The sequence below is a fragment of the Mesoplodon bidens genome (genome assembly GCF_964165515.1).
Source record: "Mesoplodon bidens genome assembly, chromosome: X".
Taxonomy (NCBI): Eukaryota; Metazoa; Chordata; class Mammalia; order Artiodactyla; family Ziphiidae; genus Mesoplodon; species Mesoplodon bidens.
Window position 1 is genome coordinate 45,776,127 of NC_138163.1, and position 24,630 is coordinate 45,800,756.

General features: G+C 39.1%; 1 protein-coding gene across 5 annotated transcripts in view; it reads left to right on the plus strand.

Annotated features, from left to right (window-relative positions):
* Nucleotides 1-12,177, plus strand: part of ACSL4 (acyl-CoA synthetase long chain family member 4) — an 81,695-nt gene extending 69,518 nt beyond the window's left edge. For all 5 annotated transcript variants that reach the window (XM_081222057.1, XM_081222060.1, XM_081222061.1 and 2 more), the window contains 2 exons: nt 5,116-5,273; nt 10,603-12,177. In XM_081222057.1, coding sequence (XP_081078183.1) covers nt 5,116-5,273; nt 10,603-10,760 — 316 coding nt within the window. In that variant the 3' untranslated portion in view covers nt 10,761-12,177. The remainder of the gene's footprint in view (nt 1-5,115; nt 5,274-10,602) is intronic.
* Nucleotides 12,178-24,630: the final 12,453 nt, after the last annotated feature.

Below are 24,630 nucleotides of genomic sequence, written 5' to 3' on the forward strand. Positions count from 1 at the left end.
TGTTTGTTGGAAGATTTTTTATCACAGTTTCAATTTCAGTGCTTGTGATTGGTCTATTCATATTTTCTGTTTCTTCCTGATTCAGTCTTGGCAGGTTGTGCATTTCTAAGAATTTGTCCATTTCTTCCAGGTTGTCCATTTTATTGGCATAGAGTTGCTTGTAGTAATCTCTCATGATCTTTTGTATTTCTGCAGTGTCAGTTGTTACTTCTCCTTTTTCATTTCTAATTCTATTGATTTGAGTCTTCTCCCTTTTTTTCTTGATGAGTCTGGCTAATGGTTTATCAATTTTGTTTATCTTCTCAAAGTACCAGCTTTTAGTTTTATTGATCTTTGCTATCGTTTCCTTCATTTCTTTTTCATTTATTTCTGATCTGATTTTTATGATTTCTTTCCTTTTGCTAACTTTGGGGGATTTTTGTTCTTCTTTCTCTAATTGCTTTAGGTGCTGGGTCAGGTTGTTTACTCGAGATGTTTCCTGTTTCTTAAGGTGGGATTGTATTGCTATAAACTTCCTCCTTAGAACTGCTTTTGCTGCGTCCCATAGGTTTTGGGTCATCGTGTCTCCATTGTCATTTGTTTCTAGGTATTTTTTTATTTCCTCTTTGATTTCTTCAGTGATCACTTCGTGATTAAGTAGTGTATTGTTTAACCTCCATGTGTTTGTATTTTTTACAGATCTTTTCCTGTAATTGATGTCTAGTCTCATAGCATTGTGGTCGGAAAAGATACTTGATACCATTTCAATTTTCTTAAATTTACCAAGGCTTGATTTGTGACCCAAGATATGATCTGTCCTGGAGAATGTTCCATGAGCACTTGAGAAAAATGTGTATTCTGTTGTTTTTGGATGGAATGTCCTATAAATATCAATTAAGTCCATCTTGTTTAATGTATCATTTAAAGCTTGTGTTTCCTTATTTATTTTCATTTTGGATGATCTGTCCATTGGTGAAAGTGGGGTGTTAAAGTCCCCTACTATGAGCGTGTTACTGTCAATTTCCCCTTTTATGGCTGTTAGTATTTGCCTTATGTATTGAGGTGCTCCTATGTTGGGTGCATAAATATTTACAATTATATCTTCTTCTTGGATCGATCCCTTGATCATTATGTAGTGTCCTTCTTTGTCTCTTCTAATAGTCTTTATTTTAAAGTCTATTTTGTCTGATATGAGAATTGCTACTCCAGCTTTCTTTTGATTTCCATTTGCATGGAATATCTTTTTCCATCCCCTTACTTTCAGTCTGTATGTGTCTCTAGGTCTGAAGTGGGTCTCTTGTAGACAGCATATATATGGGTCTTGTTTTTGTATCCATTCAGCCAATCTGTGTCTTTTGGTGGGAGCATTTAGTCCATTTACATTTAAGGTAATTATCGATATGTATGTTCCTATTCCCATTTTCTTAATTGTTTTGGGTTCGTTATTGTAGGTATTTTCCTTCTGTTGTGTTTCTTGCCTAGAGAAGTTCCTTTAGTATTTGTTGTAAAGCTGGTTTGGTGGTGCTGAACTCTCTCAGCTTTTGCTTGTCTGTAAAGGTTTTAATTTCTCCATCAAATCTGAATGAGATCCTTGCTGGGTAGAGTATTCTTGGTTGCAGGTTTTTCGTCTTCATCTCTTTAAATATGTCCTGCCACTCCCTTCTGGCTTGTAGATTTTCTGCTGAGAGATCAGCTGTTAACCTGATGGGGATTCCCTTGTGTGTTATTTGTTGTTTTTCCCTTGCTGCTTTTAATATGATTTCTTTGTGTTTAATTTTTGACAGTTTGATTAATATGTGTCTTGGCATATCTCTCCTTGGATTTATTCTGTATGGGACTCCCTGTGCCTCCTGAACTTGATTAACTATTTCCTTTCCCATATTAGGGAAGTTTTCAACTATAATCTCTTCAAATATTTTCTCAGTCCCTTTCTTTTTCTCTTCTTCTTCTGGAACCCCTATAATTCGAATGTTGGTGCGTTTAATGTTGTCCCAGAGGTCTCTGAGACTGTCCTCAGTTCTTTTCAGTCTTTTTTCTTTATTTTGCTTTGCAGCAGTTATTTCTACTATTTTATCTTCCACGTGACTTATCCGTTCTTCTGCCTCAGTTATTCTGCTATTGATCCCATCTAGAGTATTTTTCATTTCATTTAGTGTGTTTTTAATCGTTGCTTGATTCATCTTTAGTTTTTCTAGGTCCTTGTTAACTGTTTCTTGCATTTTGTCTATTCTATTTCCAAGATTTTTGATCATCTTTACTATCATTATTCTGAATTGTTTTTCAGGTAGACTGCCTATTTCCTCTTCATTTGTTAGGTCTGGTGGGTTTTTATCTTGCTCCTTCACCTGCTGTGTGTTTTTCTGTCTTCTCATTTTGCTTATCTTACTGTGTTTGGGGTCTCCTTTTTGCAGGCTGCAGGTTCGTAGTTCCCGTTGTTTTTGGTGTCTGTCCCCAGTGGCTAAGGTTGTTTCAGTGGGTTGTGTAGGCTTCCTGGTGGAGGGGACTAGTGCCTGTGTTCTGGTGGAGGAGGCTCGGTCTTGTCTTTCTGGTGGATGGGTCCACGTCTGGTGGTGTGTTTTGGGGTGTCTGTGGCCTTATTATGTTTTTAGGCAGCCTCTCTGCTAATGGGTGGGTTTGTATTCCTGTCTTGCTAGTTGCTTGGCATAGGGTAGCCAGCACTGTAGCTTGCTGGTCGTTGAGTGAAGCTGGGTGCTGGTGTTGAGATGGAGATCTCTGGGAGATTTTCGCCATTTCATATTATGTGGAGCTGGGAGGTCTCTTGTGTACCAGTGTCCTGAATTTGGCTCTCCCAGCTCAGCGGCACAGCAGTGACCTCTGGCTGCCACACCAAGAGCCTTTCATCCACCCAGCTCAGAATAAAAGGGAGAAAAAGTAGAAAGAAAGAATTAGTAGAAGAAAGAAAGAAGGAAAGAAAGAAAGAAAGAAAGAAAGAAAGAAAGAAGGAAAGAAAGAAAGAAAGGGAGGGAGGGAGGAAAGAGAGAAAGAAAGAAAAAGAAAGGAGGGAGGGGGAGGGAGGAAGGAGGGAAGGTAGGAAAAAGAGAAAGAGAAGATAATGTAAAATAGAATAAAGTATGATAAAATATAATAGCATTATTAAAATAAAAAAGTAAGTATTAGAAAAATTAAAAACAAAACAGACAAACAAACAAAACAAAAAACGGACAGATAGAACCCTGGGACAAATGGTGGATGCAAAGCTATATAGACAAAATCTCACACAGAAGCATACACATACACTTTCACAGAAAGAGAACAAGGGGAAAAAAATCGTAAATCTTGCTCTCAAAGTCCACCTCCTCAACTTAGGATAATTCGTTGTAGAAAGAGGAAAAGGGGAAAAAATCATAGATCTTGTTCTCAAAGTCTACCTCCTCAATTTGGGATGATTCGTTGCCTATTCATGTATTCCACAGATGCAGGGTACATCAAATTGATTGTGGAGCTTTAATCCGCTGCTTCTGAGGTTGCAAGGAGAGATTTCCCTGTCTCTTCTTTATTCTCTCACAGCTCCCGGGTCTCAGCTTTGGATTTGGCCCCGCCTCTGCGTGTAGGTCGCCGGAGGGCATCTCTTCTTCACTCAGACAGGACAGGGTTAAAGGAGCAGCTGCTTTGGGGGCTCTGGCTCACTCAGGCCAGGGGGAGGGAGGGGTACGGAGTACGGGGCGAGCCTGTGGCGGCAGAGGCTGGCGTGACGTTGCACCAGCCCGAGGCGCGCCGTGCACTCTCCCGGGAAGCCGTCCCTGGATCCCGGGACCCCGGCAGTGGCGGGCTGCACAGGCTCACCGGAAAGGGGGCGTGGACAGTGACCTGCGCTCGCACACAGGTCTCTTGGCGGCGGCAGCAGCAGCCCCAGCGTCCCACGCCCGTTTATGGGGTCCGCGCTTTTAGCCGCGGCTCACGCCTGTCTCTGGAGCTCCTTTAAGCAGCGCTCTTAATCCCCTGTCCTTGCGCACCAGGAAACAAAGAGGGAAGAAAAAGTCTCTTGCCTCTTCGGCAGCTCCAGACATTTTCCCGGACTCCCTCCTGGCTAGCCGTGGTGCACTAACCCCTTCAGGCTCTCTTCCCGCCGCCAACCCCAGTCCTCTCCCCGCGCTCTGACTGAAACCCGAAACCCGAGCCTCAGCTCCCATCCCCGCTTGACCTGGTGGCCGAGCAGACAAGCCTCTCGGGCTGGTGAGTGCCGGTCGGCACCGATCCTCTGTGTGGGAACCTCTCCTCTTTGCCCTCCGCACCCCTGTTGCTGAGCTCTCCTCTGCTACTCTGAAGCTTTCCCCCTCTGCCACCCACAGTCTCCACCCGTTAAGGGGCTTCCTAGTGTGTGGAAACCTTTCCTCCTTCACGGCTCCCTCCCACTGGTGCAGGTCCCGTCCCTACCCTTTTGTCTCTGTTTATTCTTGTTTCTTTTGCCCTACCCAGGTACGTGGGGAGTTTCTTGCCTTTTGGGGGGCCTGAGGTCTTCTGTCAGCGTTCAGTAGGTGTTCTGTAGGAGTTGTTCCACCTGTAGATGAATTTCTGATGTATCTGTGGGGAGGAAGGTGATCTCCGCGTCTTACTCTTCCGCCATCTTACCCCAGCTCCCCATTTTTTTATTTTTGTTGTACTCTTCATCTATTTATTATTTTGTCTCCTGTGCTTTTGGTGTCATATCTAAGAAAGCATTGCCAAATCCAATGTCATGAATCTTTTCCCCTATGTTTTTTTCTAGGCATTTTATAATTTTAGCTCTTATGGATTTAGGTCTTTGATCTATTCTGAGTTAATTTTTGTATGTGCTAGAAGGTAAGGGTCCAACTTCATTCCTTTGTATATGGATATCCAGTTCTTTTAATACCACTTATTGAAGAGACTGTCTTTTCCCCATTGAACAGCCGTGGAACCATTGTTGAAGATCACTTAACCATATATGCAAGGGTTTATTCTGGACTCTCTATATCATTGGGCTATCTATGTGTCTGTTGTTATGACGGTACTATGGGCTTTATTACTTCTTAATGAAGCTGTAACAAATAAGAGAAATATATATTCAGAATTATGTGTAGTATTTCTTTGCATAATTTATGAATAATTGTTCTTAATGTTTTAATTTCTAGTTTGTTTTATTTTCTAATTTTTTAGTGACCAGTCCTATGTGATAAGTTTTGTGGTTCCTAATCAGCAAAGGTTGACACTTTTGGCACAACAGAAAGGGGTGGAAGGCACCTGGGTTGATATCTGCAATGACCCTGCCATGGAAGCTGAAATACTGAAAGAGATTAGAGAAGCTGCAAATACCAGTAAGTAAGAAATGGCTTATCTGTTGATGTCCCTAAAAGTTATTTAATGAGGTCCTGTGCATTAGACTCTTCAAGATGTCTATTTGGTTTGTTTGTTTTAAATTTTTATTGGAGTACAGTCAATTTACTATGTTGTGTTTTAAAAAACCTGCCTCTTAAATATACATAATGAATTTCCATGTTGGAAGGATCTTTGAATGTTATATGGTAGAATAATGTAACTAGTTCTTTATTGTATGTCACAGCATCCCTGCTAGGTAGTCATCTAGTCTGTGTTTGGAATGGTCCATCTTCGTTCTGATAGTTCATACTAATGTGCCCTGGTGTGAATCTTTTATCATTTACCATTGCATATACTTACTTGGTGTGGGCCCTTTCAATCTAGAGATCTCTGCCCTTTGGTTCCAGGAAATCCCTTTACCTTTTGTTGTTTGTTTGCTTTTCTTTCATTGCTTTTCCCCTCTGAGTTTTGTATTCATGTTTGTATCTGGGACTACTTTTATATGGTTGTTGACCTTCTACTTTCATCCTCTAATTTTATTATCTTTTTTTTTCTTTTGTAATCTATCTTGTCTTTTTTTTTTTTGCTGGGGGTGGGAGGATTGCAATTTATTTATTTATTTTACATCTTTATTGGAGTATAATTGCTTTACAATGGTGTGTTAATTTCTGCTTTATAACAAAGTGAATCAGTTATACATATACATATATCCCCATATCTCCTCTCTCTTGCATCTCCCTCCCACCCTCCCTATCCCGCCCTTCTAGGTGGTCACAGAGCACTGAGCTGATCTCCCTGTGCTATGCAGCTGCTTCCCACTAGCTATCTATTTTACATTTGGTAATGTATATATGTCAATGCTACTCTCTCACTTCGTCCCAACTTACCCTTCCCCCTCCCCGTGTCCTCAGGTCCATTCTCTAGTAGGTCTGCATCTTTATTCCTGTCCTGCCCCTAGGTTCTTCATGACCATTTTTTTTTAGATCCCATGTATATGTATTAGCATACGGTGTTTGTTTTTCTCTTTCTGACTTACTTCACTCTGTATGACAGACTCTAGGTCCAGCCACCTCACTACAGATAACTCAACTTCGTTTCTTTTTATGGCTGAGTAATATTCCATTGTATATATGTGCTACATCTTCTTTATATCTTGTCCTTTTTGTTTTATATTGTGGCAGATCCCTCAACTTTATCATTGCCTCTGTCTATTGAGCTTCCAACTTCCAAAATCAGAATTTCAATTTTCAAGAGTTCTTTCCTGCTTTCTTAGTGTCCCTTTAATAGCATCCTGTTGCTCTTTCATGGGTGCAGTCATCCTCTGAGGATGTTGAAAGGATTCATTTTATGAAGTTTCCTTCTCCTGTTATTGTTTCTGTTTCCTTCAAGTTCCACTTTCTGCTTGCTTTGGTCAGCCTCGCATATATCTGCTGATTCTTGTCTGTCCATTCATATTTGAGAATGAGGTTCTAAAAAGCTGTTTGGAAAGCTTGCTGGGCTTCACTGAAAAGTTATTCAAATGTTAGTGTCTTGAGTCATTCCACTTCTCCAGAGGAGACTTCTGCAGTCTCTTACCTGGGGGATATTAGCATGACTGCCAATATTCTGGTAGCCAAAAAAAAAAAAAAAAAGCATTGGAAGGGGGCTGGGGGTGGGGTGGTTAGGTCTTCCCCTCACTGAACCCTTAGGTTTTCAACCTTACTCCCTCCCTCTATTGTAAGTGTCCTGAGTCCAGAGTCTCTCTAGTTCAGTTTTTCCAGAAGGTAAATCTATCTCCAGCCTGGTTGGGGAAGAGCAGGATGAGGGAGAACTGTCCTCTGAACAGATGAGGGCCAGCCCTGCTGTTTTCAGCATGCCCCTCATCTCTGTCTTCTGTCCCTCAGCTTCTGTCTATGGGCTCGGGAGATTGGTTTGCCTCTTGTTGGCGCTCTTTGATGTGGGCAGTTAGCTTTTAGCTCTCTTGGCTCCCAGTCAGTTAACTGCTGGCCTGTTTGCTTTTCGTCTTCTAAGATTTTGTTGGGCCTTCTCACCCAGTGTCCCCTTTCTCTCATTTCTATTGTTTGTTTGTGGTTAATACCTTTTTCATTCAAAATATTATTTTTAAACTGTTTATTTTCCAGGGGAGCAGAGATAAACTGTGTACTCTTCATGTTTAATTGGAAGCGATTAACCTAGTTTTAACCTATTGCTTTCCCCTCTAAAAAATGAAAATATCATTTTTCTGATTACAGGTATCTATATTCATTATAAAGTACTGGACAATACAGAAAGTTTAAAGGAGGAAGTAAAAATCACTTGATAGTAGTTACCTTTGGGTGGTGACATTACATTCTGTTATATATACTTAACTTACCAACGTCATCAACTTTCTTCTAAGTCAGTAGATATAGAATTGAATTACCATTTTTTTAAGCTAAATAGTATTCCAGTATAGGAGTGTCCACTTAAGTCCTTATTGTTAGACTTTTTCCCTCCACTGTAAGCAAATAGAATATATATCTTTTATTCTAATTTATTGTCTTATGTAATTATATTCTTAATATGGATTCTTAGAAATGGAATTTCTGAGTCAAGAAAAATGTATATTTTTAAAGCTTTTTTCCCTTATGTTGCCAAATAACTCCCTCTTCCCCCAGAAAAACTGGACTAGTTTATACTCCTGTCAGAGATACATGAGCACACCTATTTCCCTAACTAGGCTACTATTACTTATTTTTTTAAATTAACTACTTGGGTTCCATTTTGGTTAAAAAATATAGTTTGTAACATTTGTTAGCAAGTTGAAGTTGAAAAACTATTTTCCCCAAGAAGAACATTCTTCTAGTTAACTCTGGTCACTGTAAAGTTTTAAATAGCAGTTACCTATTAACATAATCTGCGAAGTAAGTTACTGTATAAGCATAAAGACAGTAGCTTAATTTTTTTCTTAAAGTTGGTTTTGTTAATTATAGTATTATTGACATATCATACTTTTTAATGTTAATATCACCGGGCTTCCAGAATTTTTTTTGATACAAATCCTCATTTTTTTCTTTAAATGTAGTATTTTAAAAAGTATTTCAGCCAATAGGCTGTTATTCTTAGTCACTCTCTGAACATACTAATGGAGCAGAATGTGACTTGAATAATTTGTCATTGAATATTCACCTGTGTAAAAGCAACACTGGGGGAAGTTTTTCAGGCTGGAAAATGGAGTAAAATTCTAGGACCTGCTAGGCCTACATAACTTTCCTGTGCTTGGATTGAGGCGTGAAATCGAACAATTCATGATTTGGATAATGAACACTAATCATGAGCTAAATCTAAATAACTCAGAAGCTCGTCTGTGCCACAGAAGATTTATTTTGCTAACCTCTTGCTTCAAATTATAATTTCAGAGACTCAGGCCAAAAACTATAAAATAGTTTTGATTGTATTCAGTTAAATCTGCCTGAAGTCATACATCGTTCATAGCAGGCCTCTTCATGTTTTAAATATAAGTGCAAGGTATAGGTAGTATCATAAGAATGCAAAATAATGGTTTTGGGGTGATTTGACAACTATCAGTGGCTAGAAAAATTGACATTTGCTGCCACCTGCAGGTCACATTTCATAATGTCCTAGGTAATTCTGATAAAATGCCACATGTAAAGTTTTTGTTTTTTTCTTCCCCTAATCTTTTTCACTTGTTTGCAATTTATAAATTTATTTAATTTATAGGAAACTGTGTGACTGCCCGTTGCTCTCTATAGCTTGTGGTACTAGCTAGTGTTTAGGAGTTTCCAAAACTATGAAACCTCTAATGCAGCATTAAAAAAAAAATGCTTACTTTGCTTGTGTGCAATTGAAATAACGTGCCTGCTTTGTCCCATTGTTGTCAGTGTTTCTGGAATACGACCTATGTAAGTAGGTAAAATAATATGAAATAAAAGGTTTTGGAGCCAGATCAATATTTGAGAATTTAACTATTCCCTTGAGATCCAAATATGACCTTATTTCAGGCACCTCTGTATAACTGAGCTATAATCTATCATCAGAGTAGATATGGTTAATTTGAACAAGTTTTATATTCCTTTATTACCTTTTTAGGCATTACTTTTAGGAAGTTGGTTCTAAGTAATTTGAAAGATTACTTTTCACACTCAGCTTTATATTTTTCTCTTATTTTAATGAGGAACTTGCTAATTCACCCAAGCTTTCGTAAAACTCAGACTAGCATTAGAACAAAAACTTCATTGAATTTGAGTTCTTTGTGCTTATCACTGAAACCAAGTTGTTTCTCAAGTTACCTAGGCTGTTTAACAGTAGTTTTAAAACATGCAGATGTTTGCTTCTTTGAAATTGCTATTTTAAATAATTACATATAAAGTAAAGCTCATCTGTAGATTAACATTACTGTTAGTAGGGCTTCAGAATTTTAAGGATGACCTTGTATTAATAATAAGTAACTTCACTGAATATAATTTATTGAATTTAAAATTATTGAGTACTGTATGGATTGCTTCTATGCCCTTATTTTCACCATTTTCTTACATTTCCTTCGACATGTGTTGTGTTGTCTAACTCAAATCCAATATGTGCTGCATCAATTCTTATATCATTTAAGAGTATGAAACTCACAACCCCCCTTTTGATTCTTATTTGAATTACAATAAAGTTTATGAAGAACAGTTGTCTAGAGGCTAATTTTCTGTAGAATGAATGAATACATATGTATGTTTCTTGAGGGCTCAGTGTAGCGTATGGATGGCAGTGAACAGAACAAAGCCCCTGCTTTCATGGAGCTTACATTCTAGTAGGTGACATAAATATATAATATATGGGGTGGTGATAAGTATTTTGAAGAAGACATAGCATAAGAGGATACAGAGAGACAAAGGGACTTCTATTTTGTTAGGATTGGTCAAGGGAGTCCTCTCTGAGGCGGTGGCATTTGAACAGACACGTGGATGAGGTAGGGAGGTGAGCCATGCAACTACAGCAGGGAAGGCCATCCCAGGCAGAAGGTGCAACAGATAGAAAGACTCTGAAGAGGAGGGTGTCTACATATATATTAGGGAAAAAAACTGCAGAGTCCAAAACCATCCAACTGAAACAACTGATGTGTACTTTGAGAAATATAAAATGAAATTGTAAGGTGTTGGTATCATTAATTAACTATAACATACCATTAAGTTTGTCTCATCACCTGCATCATCTAGGTGAATCCTGCAAAATTCATGTTTTATTGTTTCTCTCTCTCCCACTCGCCCCCATTTCCCAACCCTTGTCACTCTTCCCCCTTCTTTCCCCTCTCTCCCGCTCTTTCCCTCTTTCTCTCTCTTTCCTACCCCCCCTTTCTCATTTCAGTGAAATTGGAGCGATTTGAAACTCCAATCAAGGTTCGCTTAAGCCCGGAGCCCTGGACCCCTGAAACTGGTTTGGTCACTGATGCTTTCAAACTGAAAAGGAAGGAACTGAAGAACCATTACCTCAAAGACATTGAGCGAATGTATGGGGGCAAATAAAATGCTGCTCTCTTACTTACAGTTGTGCAGGAGGCTGCCTGGTGGTTTTTCATTTCTGGAGTTTTCAGCCTTGTTGAGCTGTCTGTTAGAATGTAAAATGTATCACTCTGAAAACATGGTAATAAAAAAACAAAACCCAAAGTGATTAAAATAGTTGTTGAGTCTACTTTGACTTAGTTTTGCATAGTTCTAGTGAAGCTGAAACTGAAGAGTTATTTCCCTGTAGCTGTGTTATTAATTTTAGAGCAAAATTTCTGTTTTGAAAAATTAGCCTAAGATATACTTGTTTCATTAAAGAAAAAATATTTAATATTGAACAAAATAAGTTGGAACTGGAGTAGAATGTAGTTTGAGGAAATTTGCAACTTCCAATGTCTATTGTCTTCCTAGTTCAGAAGATGCTCAAATATTAAGCATGACCAAAAAATATATTAACACTACTCAAAGCAGAAGTGCTGCAGGGCTTTAAAATTCTCTTCCAACCATTTGTCTTGAATCATGATATGATATACAGAATCAAATAATACCTTGGAAACCATTTTAGCATTCATAATTGTTATGTAGGTTACGCATAGAATCATTATAATATTGTGAATAATTACAGTGCCTGAAGTAAGAATAAAACAATATAAACGCACCAAAAAGTATCTAGTAATATAGTTAAAGGGAAATTCAACGTGCTTTTTTGAAACTTGGAGATGTAAAATCAGTAACTGTAATTATTTGAATAACTTAAGAGTAAAAGTACATCTTAAAAAATGCTGAACATTGCATTTCTGTTTGCTCAAAATAAGACAAACCAAGAGTTAAAATAATAGAAAGTTAACCAAATTTTAACAGGAAGCATTTTCTCTGTTAGAAAAGGTGATGAAATTGTAAGTATTTAGAATTCTAACCCTTGCACAGCACTGAACCTGGGAGAGGATTTAGACTTTGAACTTATCTTTGATAACAGGGATTGATTTTAAACTGTATTAAATCACACTTGTAATTTAAGGTCTGTTTGCTGTTGCTGATTTGATTCTTGATCAATTATTTATATTACCAAAAGCCTTTCATTTTGCTTTAATTTTAGCAAAAGTGGGGTATGATGAATGACTTCCCTACTATCTTGTTTTAATCTATGAATGATTAATTAACTTGGATGAATTTTGGGAACTTAAAGGGAAGAACACACTGTTACCACTTTTTTTCTGTTTGAGAAGAGTTCAGAAACTGGAAATGCTGGATTTGGGAGAAGGGAAGTTACTCACTAAGGGACTGATACTTGTGCAGTAACTTGGTATGTGGGCTTCTTTTTGAATCTTTAATTAAAATCTGGGATTATATATCCCTGATAGGTATTCACACTTGAACCATAGTTACTGTAAAAAAAAAAAAATTCTTAATACTGTTATTCTTTGCACTTTTTTCTTAATCATTTATATATATATATATATATATATATATATATATATATATATATATATATATATATATACCTATATATATATGTTGCTTACATTGCTTTGTACAGATGTGGGCCACTACTGCAACAAAACACATTCTGTTTGCTCTAGAATATTTATAAAGAAAATATTTAAATGTTATGTATATGGTGGTAAAAAGGAAAAATCATCTGGTGTTATTATAAGCAAGAATGGAGGTTTTTGTAAAGAATGTTCAGTGTTCTGCAATGTAAAATTTGAAGCAAGGTCTCCCTGAGTTATGTGTATGTGAGTATTCTCATTCTTCCCAACTTGCCTTCTAAGAGTGAAAAATCATTCTTACCAAGTAGACTACTATTCAGCTTCCACTGTTCCTGGCCCACTCTTGATCCTCTAAGGATGATGTTCTTAGACTTTTTCTGTATGTGAGTCCCCTCCTTTTGGAATGGTGATTTTAAATGTGTGAGTGCATGCGTACTCAGATATTTGAACCCTCACCCGCTCCCATCTCCCAAAAGCTAGAACACTGCCAACTAATCTGTTGTATGGGTCCTTTAGAAACGCGTAATTAACACTTAAGGTTGGGTGCTGCTAATTCTTTGCGAAAATCCAAATATTGTTAACGGACCAGGGAGATGCCACTACCCCCTGATTTTTCCTCAACAAATATACGTGTTTATGTAAACAGATCTTTCCATATTCATAGTGACTTTTCAAGTATTTGAGCGTAAAGATTTTGATCCTACATTTTTATACCTGTTTAAATTGTTCACTGTTATTATTACATGTCAGCCATCAAATAAAGTTGTACTTTAAAAAATTCCTGCAATTATGTACATTTCTAAGACGAACACTTGTGACTTTTGCTTTAATTACATGAAAGTACCTTGCCTCCTTGATATTTGATATTCGTATTGATTTTTTTTTCTGGAATGGAAGTATAATTGTGTCACTTTTTGGAACTGAGATACACATGAATGATTCAAAAAGTCAGAAGTTAAGGAGAATAATGTTTCTTTGGTCATAAAGACTGATTAATAATCCTTGCCTATATTTTCCTGAAGCATGTGACAGATGTTTCTGGAGTAACAAGATGAGAACAGATTAAAGATTGTGTGGTATTTGGGATTTGGAGAGAAATATTTTAATTTTCAAATGTAGTTACAAATTAGAATGTATTCATATTTCTACTTTCTGTTAAAATGCACGATTGCAGGATTGTTACTTAGGTTTTCATGTTTTCCTTGATGAAAAGCTCCATTTGTTCTGGTTTTTAAGTTTGCACTCGAATCTTAAGAAATAAATTCACCCACATTATCAAGCCAATTTGTGCTTAATTATGCATCAAGGTAAAATCTGCAAGTTTGAAGAATACCAGCCAAACTTTTAAACACATATTTCAGAAGTACTCCTCTCTAGGTTTATAGAATTGCATTAAGCAGATAACCTGGGTTGTATAAATCATATCCATTAGTTTGGAGGATTTGAACCCAAAGCTGTTAACTTTCGTACAGTTAATAGAGTAGAATCCCTTTGCAGCACTGATACTGTGGGACAAAACATAGTCATGTTGTGTGGATTATTAGTACGTGCTAATAAATGGTAACTGTTACCTTTAGGCTAATTAAACTTTAGGGAGAAATTAAGTTATCTGAGTTATACGAGGGTATATGTAAAATGGTATTAGAGCTGTGGAACCATTGCCTCAATTTATTTCCTGTCTTTGCCACTCACTTGCTGTGTGACTTTGGGCAAGTTCATTAACATCCCTCCACTATGTTTCTCCTTCCTGAAAAATGGGGCTGGTTGATAAAATAGGATCTACTTCAGAGGATGGTTGTGAGGGTAAAAATGAGTTAATCCATATAAAGTGTTTAAAACATAGTAAACATATGTTAGCTGTTATCATTATCATTGTATCCAGGTAACATTCATGAGTCAAGTTATTTAACATATTGGTTCGCACCTCAGGGCCTTAAAGGACTGCTTGCCCCTGAAGACTTTGAAGAAAAACTTCTGGATTTAGAGGTGAGGAGACCTGGGCTCTTTGTATCACTAGTTTTGTAGCCTGGACAAATCTCAAAATACCCTCCTTAGCTTTAGTTTCTTCCTGTATCAAAGAAAGAGAGAGACAGAGACAGAGACAGAGACAGAGACACTGGACTTCAAAAAAAGATGCTTTGTAAAAAGGGAAAGATGAATGAGAGAAGAAATAGGGAGTGTAATTGTCCCTAAGGCCCATCACATCTAGCTTTCATATTGTGATTTTGCTGTCCCAAGGTGATTTTTTGTTTTTTAATGATGCCCTAGGTCCCAAGTTTCCTATAGGGATATTAGGCTGTGGCTGATGCCATCATAAGAAGTGAGGATTCTACTAGGTACAAGGAATTTCTGTTACTCTCATGTTCTCTCTCTTTAAAAATCAGAGTTGTGCACATATAATTTAAAGCAGTGCTTTCATTTTTTTTACTGTGATCCACGATGCTTTGCACACATGCTTATGTGTATATAAAACAATATTTTATGTGAAATGTTTATGTGAAAACATGAACAATGTTTATGTGATAAAACAATACTAATGAGACTTTCTATTTCATTTATTTAAATGTTGGTTGTCACCCTCTAAACTGATTTCATGACCCCGCAAGATAGTGCTGTCCAATGGAACTCCTGTGAGGTTGGAGATGTTCCATATCTGTGCTATCCATTATAGTACCACTAGTCACGTGTGGCCATTGAGCATTTGAGATGTAGTTAGTGTGACTGAGGAACTGAATTTTTAATTTCATTTCCATGTTGGACAGCACGGCTTTAGAGGGTCCGCAAGCCACAGTTTGGAAAGCACAGGTTGAAAGCTATCCTATGATGTCCATGAAAGAAAGCTATCCCCTGCCATCATACTCCCACCTCCTCTACCTCAGTGGCAACCACACTCTTAGACCTCCCAGTCAGTACTAGTACTCTCTTCTTAAATGAGAAGGCAAGGAATACCAAACCTTGGAAGACTAGAGATAAAAGCAAGGAGAAAAAAGCAAATTGGAGTAAATTGGTTCTGCAGGGTAAATAAAGCTTTAAAAAAACGTTTAAAACTACCATTAAACGAGAAGGCTGCAAAAAAGGAATATATAGAAAACAAAAAAGAATAAAAACATCTCTTAGAAATTATAAACATGATGGCTGAAATGAAAATTTCAAGAGAAAGGTTGAAATAGCCAGTAGAGGAAATCTCTCAGGAAGTAGAACTTTTGGAGGGGCCAAATGTTTTTTATTGTGGTAAAATATATATAATAAAGTTTGCCATTTTAGCCATTTTTGAGTGTACAGTTAGGTGACAATTATATTCACGATTTTGTACAACCATCACCACTATCTAATTCCAAACAGTATTTTTTAAAGATGAAAAATAGGAACAAAAAGATAAGAATATTAATGGATCGGCCCAAGTGATTCCTCATTTGAATAACAGAAGTTCTAGAGAGAGAGAACAACAAAAAAAAGGGATTACAAGAATTCAAGAAAATTTCCCAGAACAGTGTGGGTGGGGCTTGTTAAAAAAGCTTTGCTATAAGTTGATCCCATGTCAGCAGTATTCATAATGACCCACAAATTCTAAACAACTCTAATGTCCATCAACAGGAGAATGGACAAATTATGGTATATCCATACAAGGAAATGCTACATAGCAAGTAAAAAGAGTAAACTACTGCTACATGCAAAGACATGGATAAATTATGTTCACAGATAATTATGATGTACGAAAGAAGCTATTCACAGTACATTATGATTGTATTTATATGAAGTTCGAGAATAGGCACAACAGACCTATGGTGATAAAATCCAGGATAATGGTTTTCTCTGAAGAGAGTGGTATTGCCTGGAAACGGGCATGAGGGAATCTTCTGGCATGCTGAAAATGTCCCATATCTTGTTTACATGAGCATCCTGGGTAGGTAGGATCAGACATATCTGGCATGAGCAGGTAAGATTGATAATATGGAGGAGAAGTTGAAAGTTGGGTGTATTTGGGTGTGTTGGAGGAGAAGAGGATGAACCAATCGGGTTCATCATATTCTGTCCAGCATGTACTAATCATCAAACTGATCAGTCTTTGGAACAAGTGTGTTTAATTAAGGGTGTGGGAGAACCTGAAAGGTTCATCTGATGAGAAGCATTTTTGTGGGCTTGATTGGGAGGAAGTAGACCTAGGCAGCTGTGAAGTAAGGGACACAGATAACTTGGGTGAACTTAAAATACCTGAAATATGTCAGTATATTTCAGTGTTTGCACCCACTTTCAGTCTCAGTTGGGCTTAGTTTTTGAGAGACATGACATCATGTGCCTAAAGTTCATTTCTTACTCTCTTCCCGCTATTACCACCCTAGGTCAGACCGTCACCCCTTTTCACCTAGAAGAGCTATACTGACCTCCTAACTAGTTTCTTGGCAAGTCTTTTCTTTCCATCACTGTCAGTATACTCAGTATACTCCATTTTGTATAGAGATCTGCCAAACTTACCTTCTTAAAATACCACCTTGTTGATGCTGTTCTTATTCAAATCAAAATGTCAGTGTGGTATTCAAGTCCCGGAATCAGAAGATCTCTCTTTACCAGTCTAACCTTAACTCCATTCTCTTTTACTTCTGTGTTCTCCAATCTGCCAAGCACATCCCTCCAAGTTGTTCTTCACCCTGGCTGCACTTAGGAATCACATGGGAGTTTAACAGCAATAACAACGCCCAAAACCCAAACAAACAAAAAACAGTACCTGTGCCTCGTCCTCTCTCACTGGCCAACAGTCACCTGTTTGCTGGATCTGTAAATTCCTCTATTAACACCCGTCCTTAGGATTAAATTACAAAATAATTCACAGAAGAGAGGGCAGTTTTCACAGGTTACCAAGGAAGGAGGCTCCTGGTTAACTGTTGGCTCCCCTAACCCTCTCCTGTTGATACGGGATTGATTTTTCTTTTGTGTTGATAGATTAGCTATTTCCTTTGACACTTGAAAACCTGAGAGATTCTGAGAGAATGAGATCTAGAACCAGTTTATTTCTTAGAAGACACTCCTAAGCGTATCAAGAATCAGAAATGGGCTCTAGTGTTGGGACCGCTTGGAAGTGCTAAACATCAACTTTACCTAGTTCATATCTTTGCCTTGGGGCTGTGAGAAATCAATAATAAAAAAAAAAGTCAAGAGACTCCTAGGGACAAGGGAAAAGAAGAGAGAATATGTTGACCCATCCATATATCTCTTCAGAGTGACTTTTGAAGCAGAATTATGAAAATGATTCTTTTGAAGTCAGGTATTTCTTCTTGTGCCCAGCTTTTTCTAGCTCGTAGAGTTATAAGAAGCTCAGAACAAGATATATATATATATATATATATATATATATATATATATATATATTCCAGACATGTCCACACATATTTTCTTCTTTATGGTCAACAGCTCTACCTTAGCTGTATCTTTGACATTCCTTAGGATAAGGCATTCCAATGCCCACGTTCAGTTTGGGATGGTGAATTGTATGCGTCAGTATAGGAAAGTAGCAATGTAGCTCCCCAAGAGTGGGAGAGAGATGGGGCCAGAGAGGGAAATCAGGAAGGTTTCCTGCCTAGTGACTGAATCACGAACTATTTGAGCAAGCAATGCACAGAGATGAGTTAAAATTTGTCAGATTTGCCCCCCAGCCTTCCTGGAGTTTGCATCATTTCTAAACTGGATCTGCATTTCATTAGCCATCAGGATTCTTGATAGTGAGAGAATTAACCTTTCTCAGGGAGTCCCAGTGAAGGAAAAGATGTGGACTCTTCTGTTTCATTTCAGCAGGAGTCTTTGTTTTCTCTGCAAGACGCCCCTTTGGCTCTCTTTGCTTGTGAATTCTTTCCTTTTGCTCATGATATAAACAGTAGCTCTCTCGACCCCATCTCCTGGGGTGGTGGGATATCTTGGTTGGCCTTTGGTTGTGCTCAGAGAAGAAAAACTCCAAACTGGCCTGGAGCTGGATGATCTCATTCTCTTACAGCTTTTGGATTTTCTCTCTGAAGTTTTAAAAGGTGTCTTGGGCACTGAACTTTTCTTAGATAGCCAAGCCATTTCCACTTGAAGGCCCTCTTAAGTTCCAATAAGATTTCTTTTGTCTTGAAACATATCACTTAAGAAGTACTTCTGAGCCCTCTCATGTGTAGTATTGCTATAGAGGAGACAAAAGATGGTCTTATGCTCTCAGCATACAATGTCAGACTATGGGGGTGAATTAGAAGCTGAACTGTGAGCTGAAGACTCTAAATATGTAGGAATTTGGAAAAGACAGAGATCCTTTTAGGCTTCAGTTGTCTGGGAAGGCTTCCTTGGAGCCTCCAGTCCGAGCCTAATGCTGAAGAGGCAAAAGTGACTCTTACCAACTTCTAGCTAATAACAAAGAGTGTGTATTCATCTGCAGCAGCATCCCTTCTGTGCCCATCAGCCTGCAAGGACAAAGTGGGGTGAGAGCAACAGCAATGCCATGGGCCATAGCTTGAGATTCTCAACCAGAGATCCCCCAGAGATGCTAGGTGTGCCTGAGGTATTGATGCCCTCTGCCCTTGGAGTGGCCAGAGCTCCCTGGCAGGCTGCTTTCTTATCCATTTATCCTAGGGGGTCATATATGTTATCTATGTGTGCTATGTGGTGAAAACAATTGGAAAGCACTATTCTAGATATATCCCTCGTCTGAGAAAACCCTGGTAACACATGGTCACAGTGCTTTGTTTTCATGTCTGTAGTTTCAGACAGACTGTCAGCTCTGGGAAGGTAGACAGATTGTGTCTGTCTTGTTCACTGCTACACCTCTAGCGCCTGCCACTGTGCCTGGCACATAGTACATTCTCAGAAATATTTCATGCAAGTCAAAACCACAATGAGCTACTACCTCACACCTGTTAGGATGGCTATTATCAAGAAGACAAGAAATAACAAGTGCTGGAGAGGGTGTGGAGAAAAGGGAACCCTCATGCACTGTTGGGTGGGAATGTTAATTGGTGCAGCCGCTGTGGAAAACAGTATGGGGGTTCCTCAAAAATTAAAAAATAGAACTAGCATGCGATCAAGCAATTCCACTTCTGGGTGTTTATCTGAAGAAAATGAAAACATTGACTTGAAAAGATATATGCTTCCCCATGTTCACTGCAGTATTATTTACAATAACCAAGATATGGAAACAATCTAAATGTCCATTAATGGATGAATGAATAAGGAAAACGTGGTGTATATATACAATGGAATAGGTGAAATAAGTCAGACAGAGAAAGACAAATACCGCATGATCTCACTTATATGTGGAATCTAACATAAAAAAAAGCAAGCTCATAGATACAGAAAACATTGGTAGTTGCTGGGAGGTGTGTGGGAGAAAAGGGTGAAGGGGGTCAAAAGTACAAACTTCCAGTTATAAAATAAATAAGTCCTGGGCATGTAATGTTCAGCATGGTGACTATAGTTAATAACACTGTACTGCATATTTGTAAGTTGCTAAGGGAGTAGATCTTAAAAGTTCTCATCACAAGAAAAAAATTTGTAACTCTGTATGGTGACGGATGTTAACTAGCCTTATTCTGGCGATCATTTCACAATATATACAAATATCGAAGCATTATGTTGTACACTTATAACTAATTAATGTTATAGGTCAATTATACCTTAATTAAAAAAAGAAAATATTTCATGAATGAATGAACAAATGAGAAAGTCTAGACCTTGAAGGATGAGTAAAACGTGGACAATGTGGAAGGGTTAAGTGTTGGCAGGGAAAAACAGTATGAACAGAATCAGATGTGGTCATGGTGTGTGCCAGGCAAAATTTTGAGAGCAGCTGAGGGGCCCAGAATTATTCATGTTTTGAGGCAGTGGGAAATGAGCAGGCTCCATCGTGTTTATTGAACATAATATTGGATGAATAAAGAGCCACTGAAGCATTATTACCCCCAAACAAAGTCAAAATTAAAACAAACACGTGGTAGTTGACACAACTGGTCTTGATTTTTCTCTTAGCATCTAATTTCAAGTCAAGCTTTGCCTACCCACTGTGGGAACCAATTTCTCACTTGGTCTGGGTCCCGATTCCAATAATTCCTAAATGTTCCCACATCATCTTCCAGCTCAGAGGCCCTCACTGAAACCCCTGGCACCCCCGAGGCAAGGATGCCTGTGCCATCCCTCGTGATGCAGGGGTGAGGGGAGGTGAACGCTGTTGTTTTCCTTATTCATACGTTGCAGATATTGCTTTCCACGTGGAGAAAGGGTCCGGATGGCTACTTCCTATTCAAAACATCTCAGATGTCACATCCGCGGAGACGTCTTCTCTGAGCTCTCCAAGGTTGAGTTAAATGCCTCTCTTCTGGGCCTCACAGCACCGTACGCTTATTGTTAATGATTAAGTAACCACAGCTGACATTTTTGAACATTTAATATGTTCAAGGCACTATGCTAAGTGCTTTCCCAGAATTATCTTATTCAGTCCTTGCCACAAAATCCTACAGTGAGCGCTTTCTATTATTATTTCCATTTTACAGAAGAGGAAACCGGAGCACAGAGAAGTTAAGTGACGTTGCTCAAGGTAACACAGCTGCTAGGTAGCCAAGCCAGAACGAAAATGCAGGTTTGTCTTATTTGCCTCTAATAAGGCCTTGACCACATGGCGTTGTAAGGGTCTGGGTAGCCCCCCCCCACCGCTAGAGTTTTAGCTCCATTACGTCATTAAGCAAGTCTCATCTGGATCCCCGGCTCCTAACGCAGGGCGTGGCACAGAAGAGGGCAACAAACTTGTGAGCAGAAAAACGAAGAAAAACAAAAACGCAAGACTTCCACCAGATGGCGATGTGGGAGTCCAAGAGAAAAGTGCCCTCTGGCTTCCCATTCCTTTCCCACAGAATACCCCAAGTCTTCACATTGTTTTCCAGAGAAGACTCAGTGGGCGGGAGAAACATTTTTAAAAATTAATTAATGAATTTATATATGGCTGTGTTGGGTCTTCGTTTCTGTGCGAGGGCTTTCTCTAGTTGCGGCGAGCGGGGGCCACTCTTCATCGCGGTGCGCGGGCCTCTCGCTATCGCGGCCTCTCTTGTTGCGGAGCACAGGCTCCAGACGCGCAGGCTCAGTAATTGTGGCTCACGAGCCTAGTTGCTCCGCGGCATGTGGGATCTTCCCAGACCAGGGCGCGAACCCGCGTCTCCTTCATTGGCAGGCAGACTCCCAACCACTGCGCCACCAGGGAAGCCCCGGGAGAAACATTTTTCATGATAACGTTTAGGTATGAATTGACACAAATTTGACAATTTAATATATGACCTTATGTTTTGGCCCCAAAGGGAAGATTGACCTTACTCCACCCTCCTAGATTCACGCGCTTCTTTCAAAGATCTCAAAGTGGTTTTCAGACTCTTTTCATACACTAAAAAGCTAGAGATAAAATCTGAATTGCCCAAAGCATTGAAGGAGGCTGTGCACTGGAGTGGAAAGATTTCCTGACTGGGAGGCAGGAGACTTGGATTCTGATGGCTCTGCCATTAACTAATAGGGGACTTCAGGCAAGTCCTTTCTCCTCTCTGGATCTTCGTATCCTCAGCTGAAAAATAAGGGGGTTAGATGAGGGAACACAGAGCTTTTATTTTTTTCCTGCTAGCCTCTGGACAAAGGACCTTAGGCAGCAGCATTATAGCATGATGGTAAATAGATTACAGACTCTGGTTCAAGTCTCGGCCACCTACAAGCTATGTGACTTTGAGCAAGTTAACCTCTCTGGGCCTCAGTTTCCTCATCTGTATAATGGGGTTCCTGTAAGGATTAAGTGAGATAATGCATATAAAGTGCTTAACACAATGCTCGGCACACATAAGCTTTCAGGAAAAGCTATTATCTCATAGAGTTGATTCACATTTTAGCAACTCCATCTAGAGTTTGGCTGTACATTTAGTAGTCAGGAAAATGGGGGGGAGCTTTAAGTAATAAACCACAAACAATCAGGGTTGGCCCTATCATAAGAGTAAACGCATGTCATGTGTACAAGACAAAGTTAAGTGTGCGATTGAAGCAAAGAGCTGCAAAAGTAACCACAAACAATTGGAATCCTCATACATTACTGGTGGGAGTATAGAAAAATACAACCACTTTGGGAAAAGGTCTGGCAGTTTCTTATAAAGCTAAACTACATCTTCCCTGTGACCCAGCATTTCTCCTCCTAGATATTTACCCAAGAAAAAGGAAAACATATGTTTACAAAAAGATTTGTTTGAGAACATTCATAGCAACTTTACTTTTAATAGACAGAAACTGGAAACAACCCAAGTGTCCATCAGTAGGAGAATGGATAATGGATAAATGGATAATCAATAAACAAACTGTGGTACTGTCATACAATGGACTACTACTCAGCAGTAAAAAGGAACAAACTACAGGTACATGCAACAACGCAGATGATCCTCAAAAACATCAGGCTGAGTAAAAGAAGTCTTATACAAAAGACTTCATACTATATGATTTCATATATATGAAGTTCTGTAACAGGCAAAACTAATCAATGATGGAAAAAAATCAAAGCAGTGGTTGCCTCTAGGGGTGAAGGGAGGGGATCGCCTAGGAAGTGGCAAGAGGAAACTTTCTTGAGTGGTGGTAACATTCGACATCTTAGTAGGGGGCTAAGTTACGCAGTTACCTTTGTCAAAACTCAGCAAATATACAACTAATGTTTGTGTATTTCATCAAACATATATGTTACTTCAAAAGGAAAACAAAAGAATAATAAACAAATATTGAACTCTAGTTAAGGATGGGTATGTGGAAGGTGCTTATGGGTGAAGTGTACTGATGTCTGCAACTTCAAAAAGAAAAGACACTGGATAGACAGACAGATAGATAGGTGAGGGATGGATAAAGCCAGTATCGGAAAACATTAGCAGTAGAATCTGGCTAGTAACAAGGCACCACTGGAAAATTCTTTCAACTCCGCTGTATGTTTGAAATTTGCATAATTTTTTTGGAAAAAATGTATCCACAAAGTTCCATATCCTGAATGGAGCCAATTTTTTTTTCAAACTTAAAAGCCTTCGTTGGAGGAAGGCAGACCTCAAACCCAGGTAAATATTTCCTGATCACCTACTATAATGCCAGGCACTGTTCCAGGCTAGGTGAGGAATACGAAGAGGAAGAATACAACCCTTGCCCTCAAAAGGATTGTTGGGGCCACCTGACAAGCACACGTATCACTGTTATCCTATGCTGTCGAGTTGCTAAGGACAGTGAGATTTCATCTAGTTGAAAGAGTTCTTGAAAGTTCTCCCCACAAAAAAGAAATAATCATTATGTGAAGTGATATAGGCATTAGCTAACGCTACGGTGGTAATCATATTGCAATATACATGTACCAAATCAACACATTTGACACCTCAAATTTACACAGTGTTACATGTCAATTATATCTGAATAAAAAATAATTTGTAAAAAAAAAGAAAAGGTTTCTGGTATTGGAGACATGTGGGTAGTTATTGCTGCAAGTATGATTGGAAGGCGTCTTCAAGCCAGAGCCCAGAGAGTCTTGAAGTCCACACTAAGGTGATAATTTGTCAATCTGATGGGGCACATTCAAGAATTTTGAGCCAACAAGTGGCATCCTTAGAAAATTGCTGGGAGAAAGGGGCAGCTGCAGTAGATATCATTGCTTTAGAGGAGTCAGCAGGCAAGGGATCTTTTCACGTACCTGCTATGAACACAGGAAGCAGTGGAGGCATCCACAGGGAGGAAGGGGGTTCAGAAAGACCTGGGACAGCTCTGAAGTCCAAGGAGATGAGATCTTGGTTTCATCTTCTGGGAAACAGGAAGCTATTTGGTCTGTGCCCTTCTCCTACCTCTTTGCCCCATGATGTTGTGCCTCTGCAAGGCTATACTGGTTGTTTACAGCCAGCATCTATTCTGTTTGTTTGCTAGTCCATTCTGATTGGTCAGTGTCCAAGACATAGGGCTGTTAGATAGATTTTTTTAAATTAATTAATTTATTTATTTTTGGCTGCGTTGGGTCTTCGTTGCAGCGCGTGGGCTTTCTCTAGTTGTGGCAAGCGGGGGTTACTCTTTGATGCGGTGCACGGGCTTCTCACTGTGGTGGCTTCTCTTGTTGCGGAGCACGGGCTCTAGGCACGTGGGCTTCAGTAGTTGCGGCACACGGGCTCAGTAGTTGTGGCTCACGGGCTCAGTAGTTGTGGCACCCGGGCTTAGTTGCTCTGCAGCATGTGAGATCTTCCTGGACCAGGGCTCGAACCCATGTCCCCCGACCTGGCAGGCAGATTCTTAACCACTGCGTCACCAGGGAACTCCCTGTTAAATAGTTTTAATATCAACGCTACCCACCTCATAGGGTTGCTGTAAGGTTAATTAATAGCACATGCTAGGCATTTGATAAATGAGATCAGGGACTATAT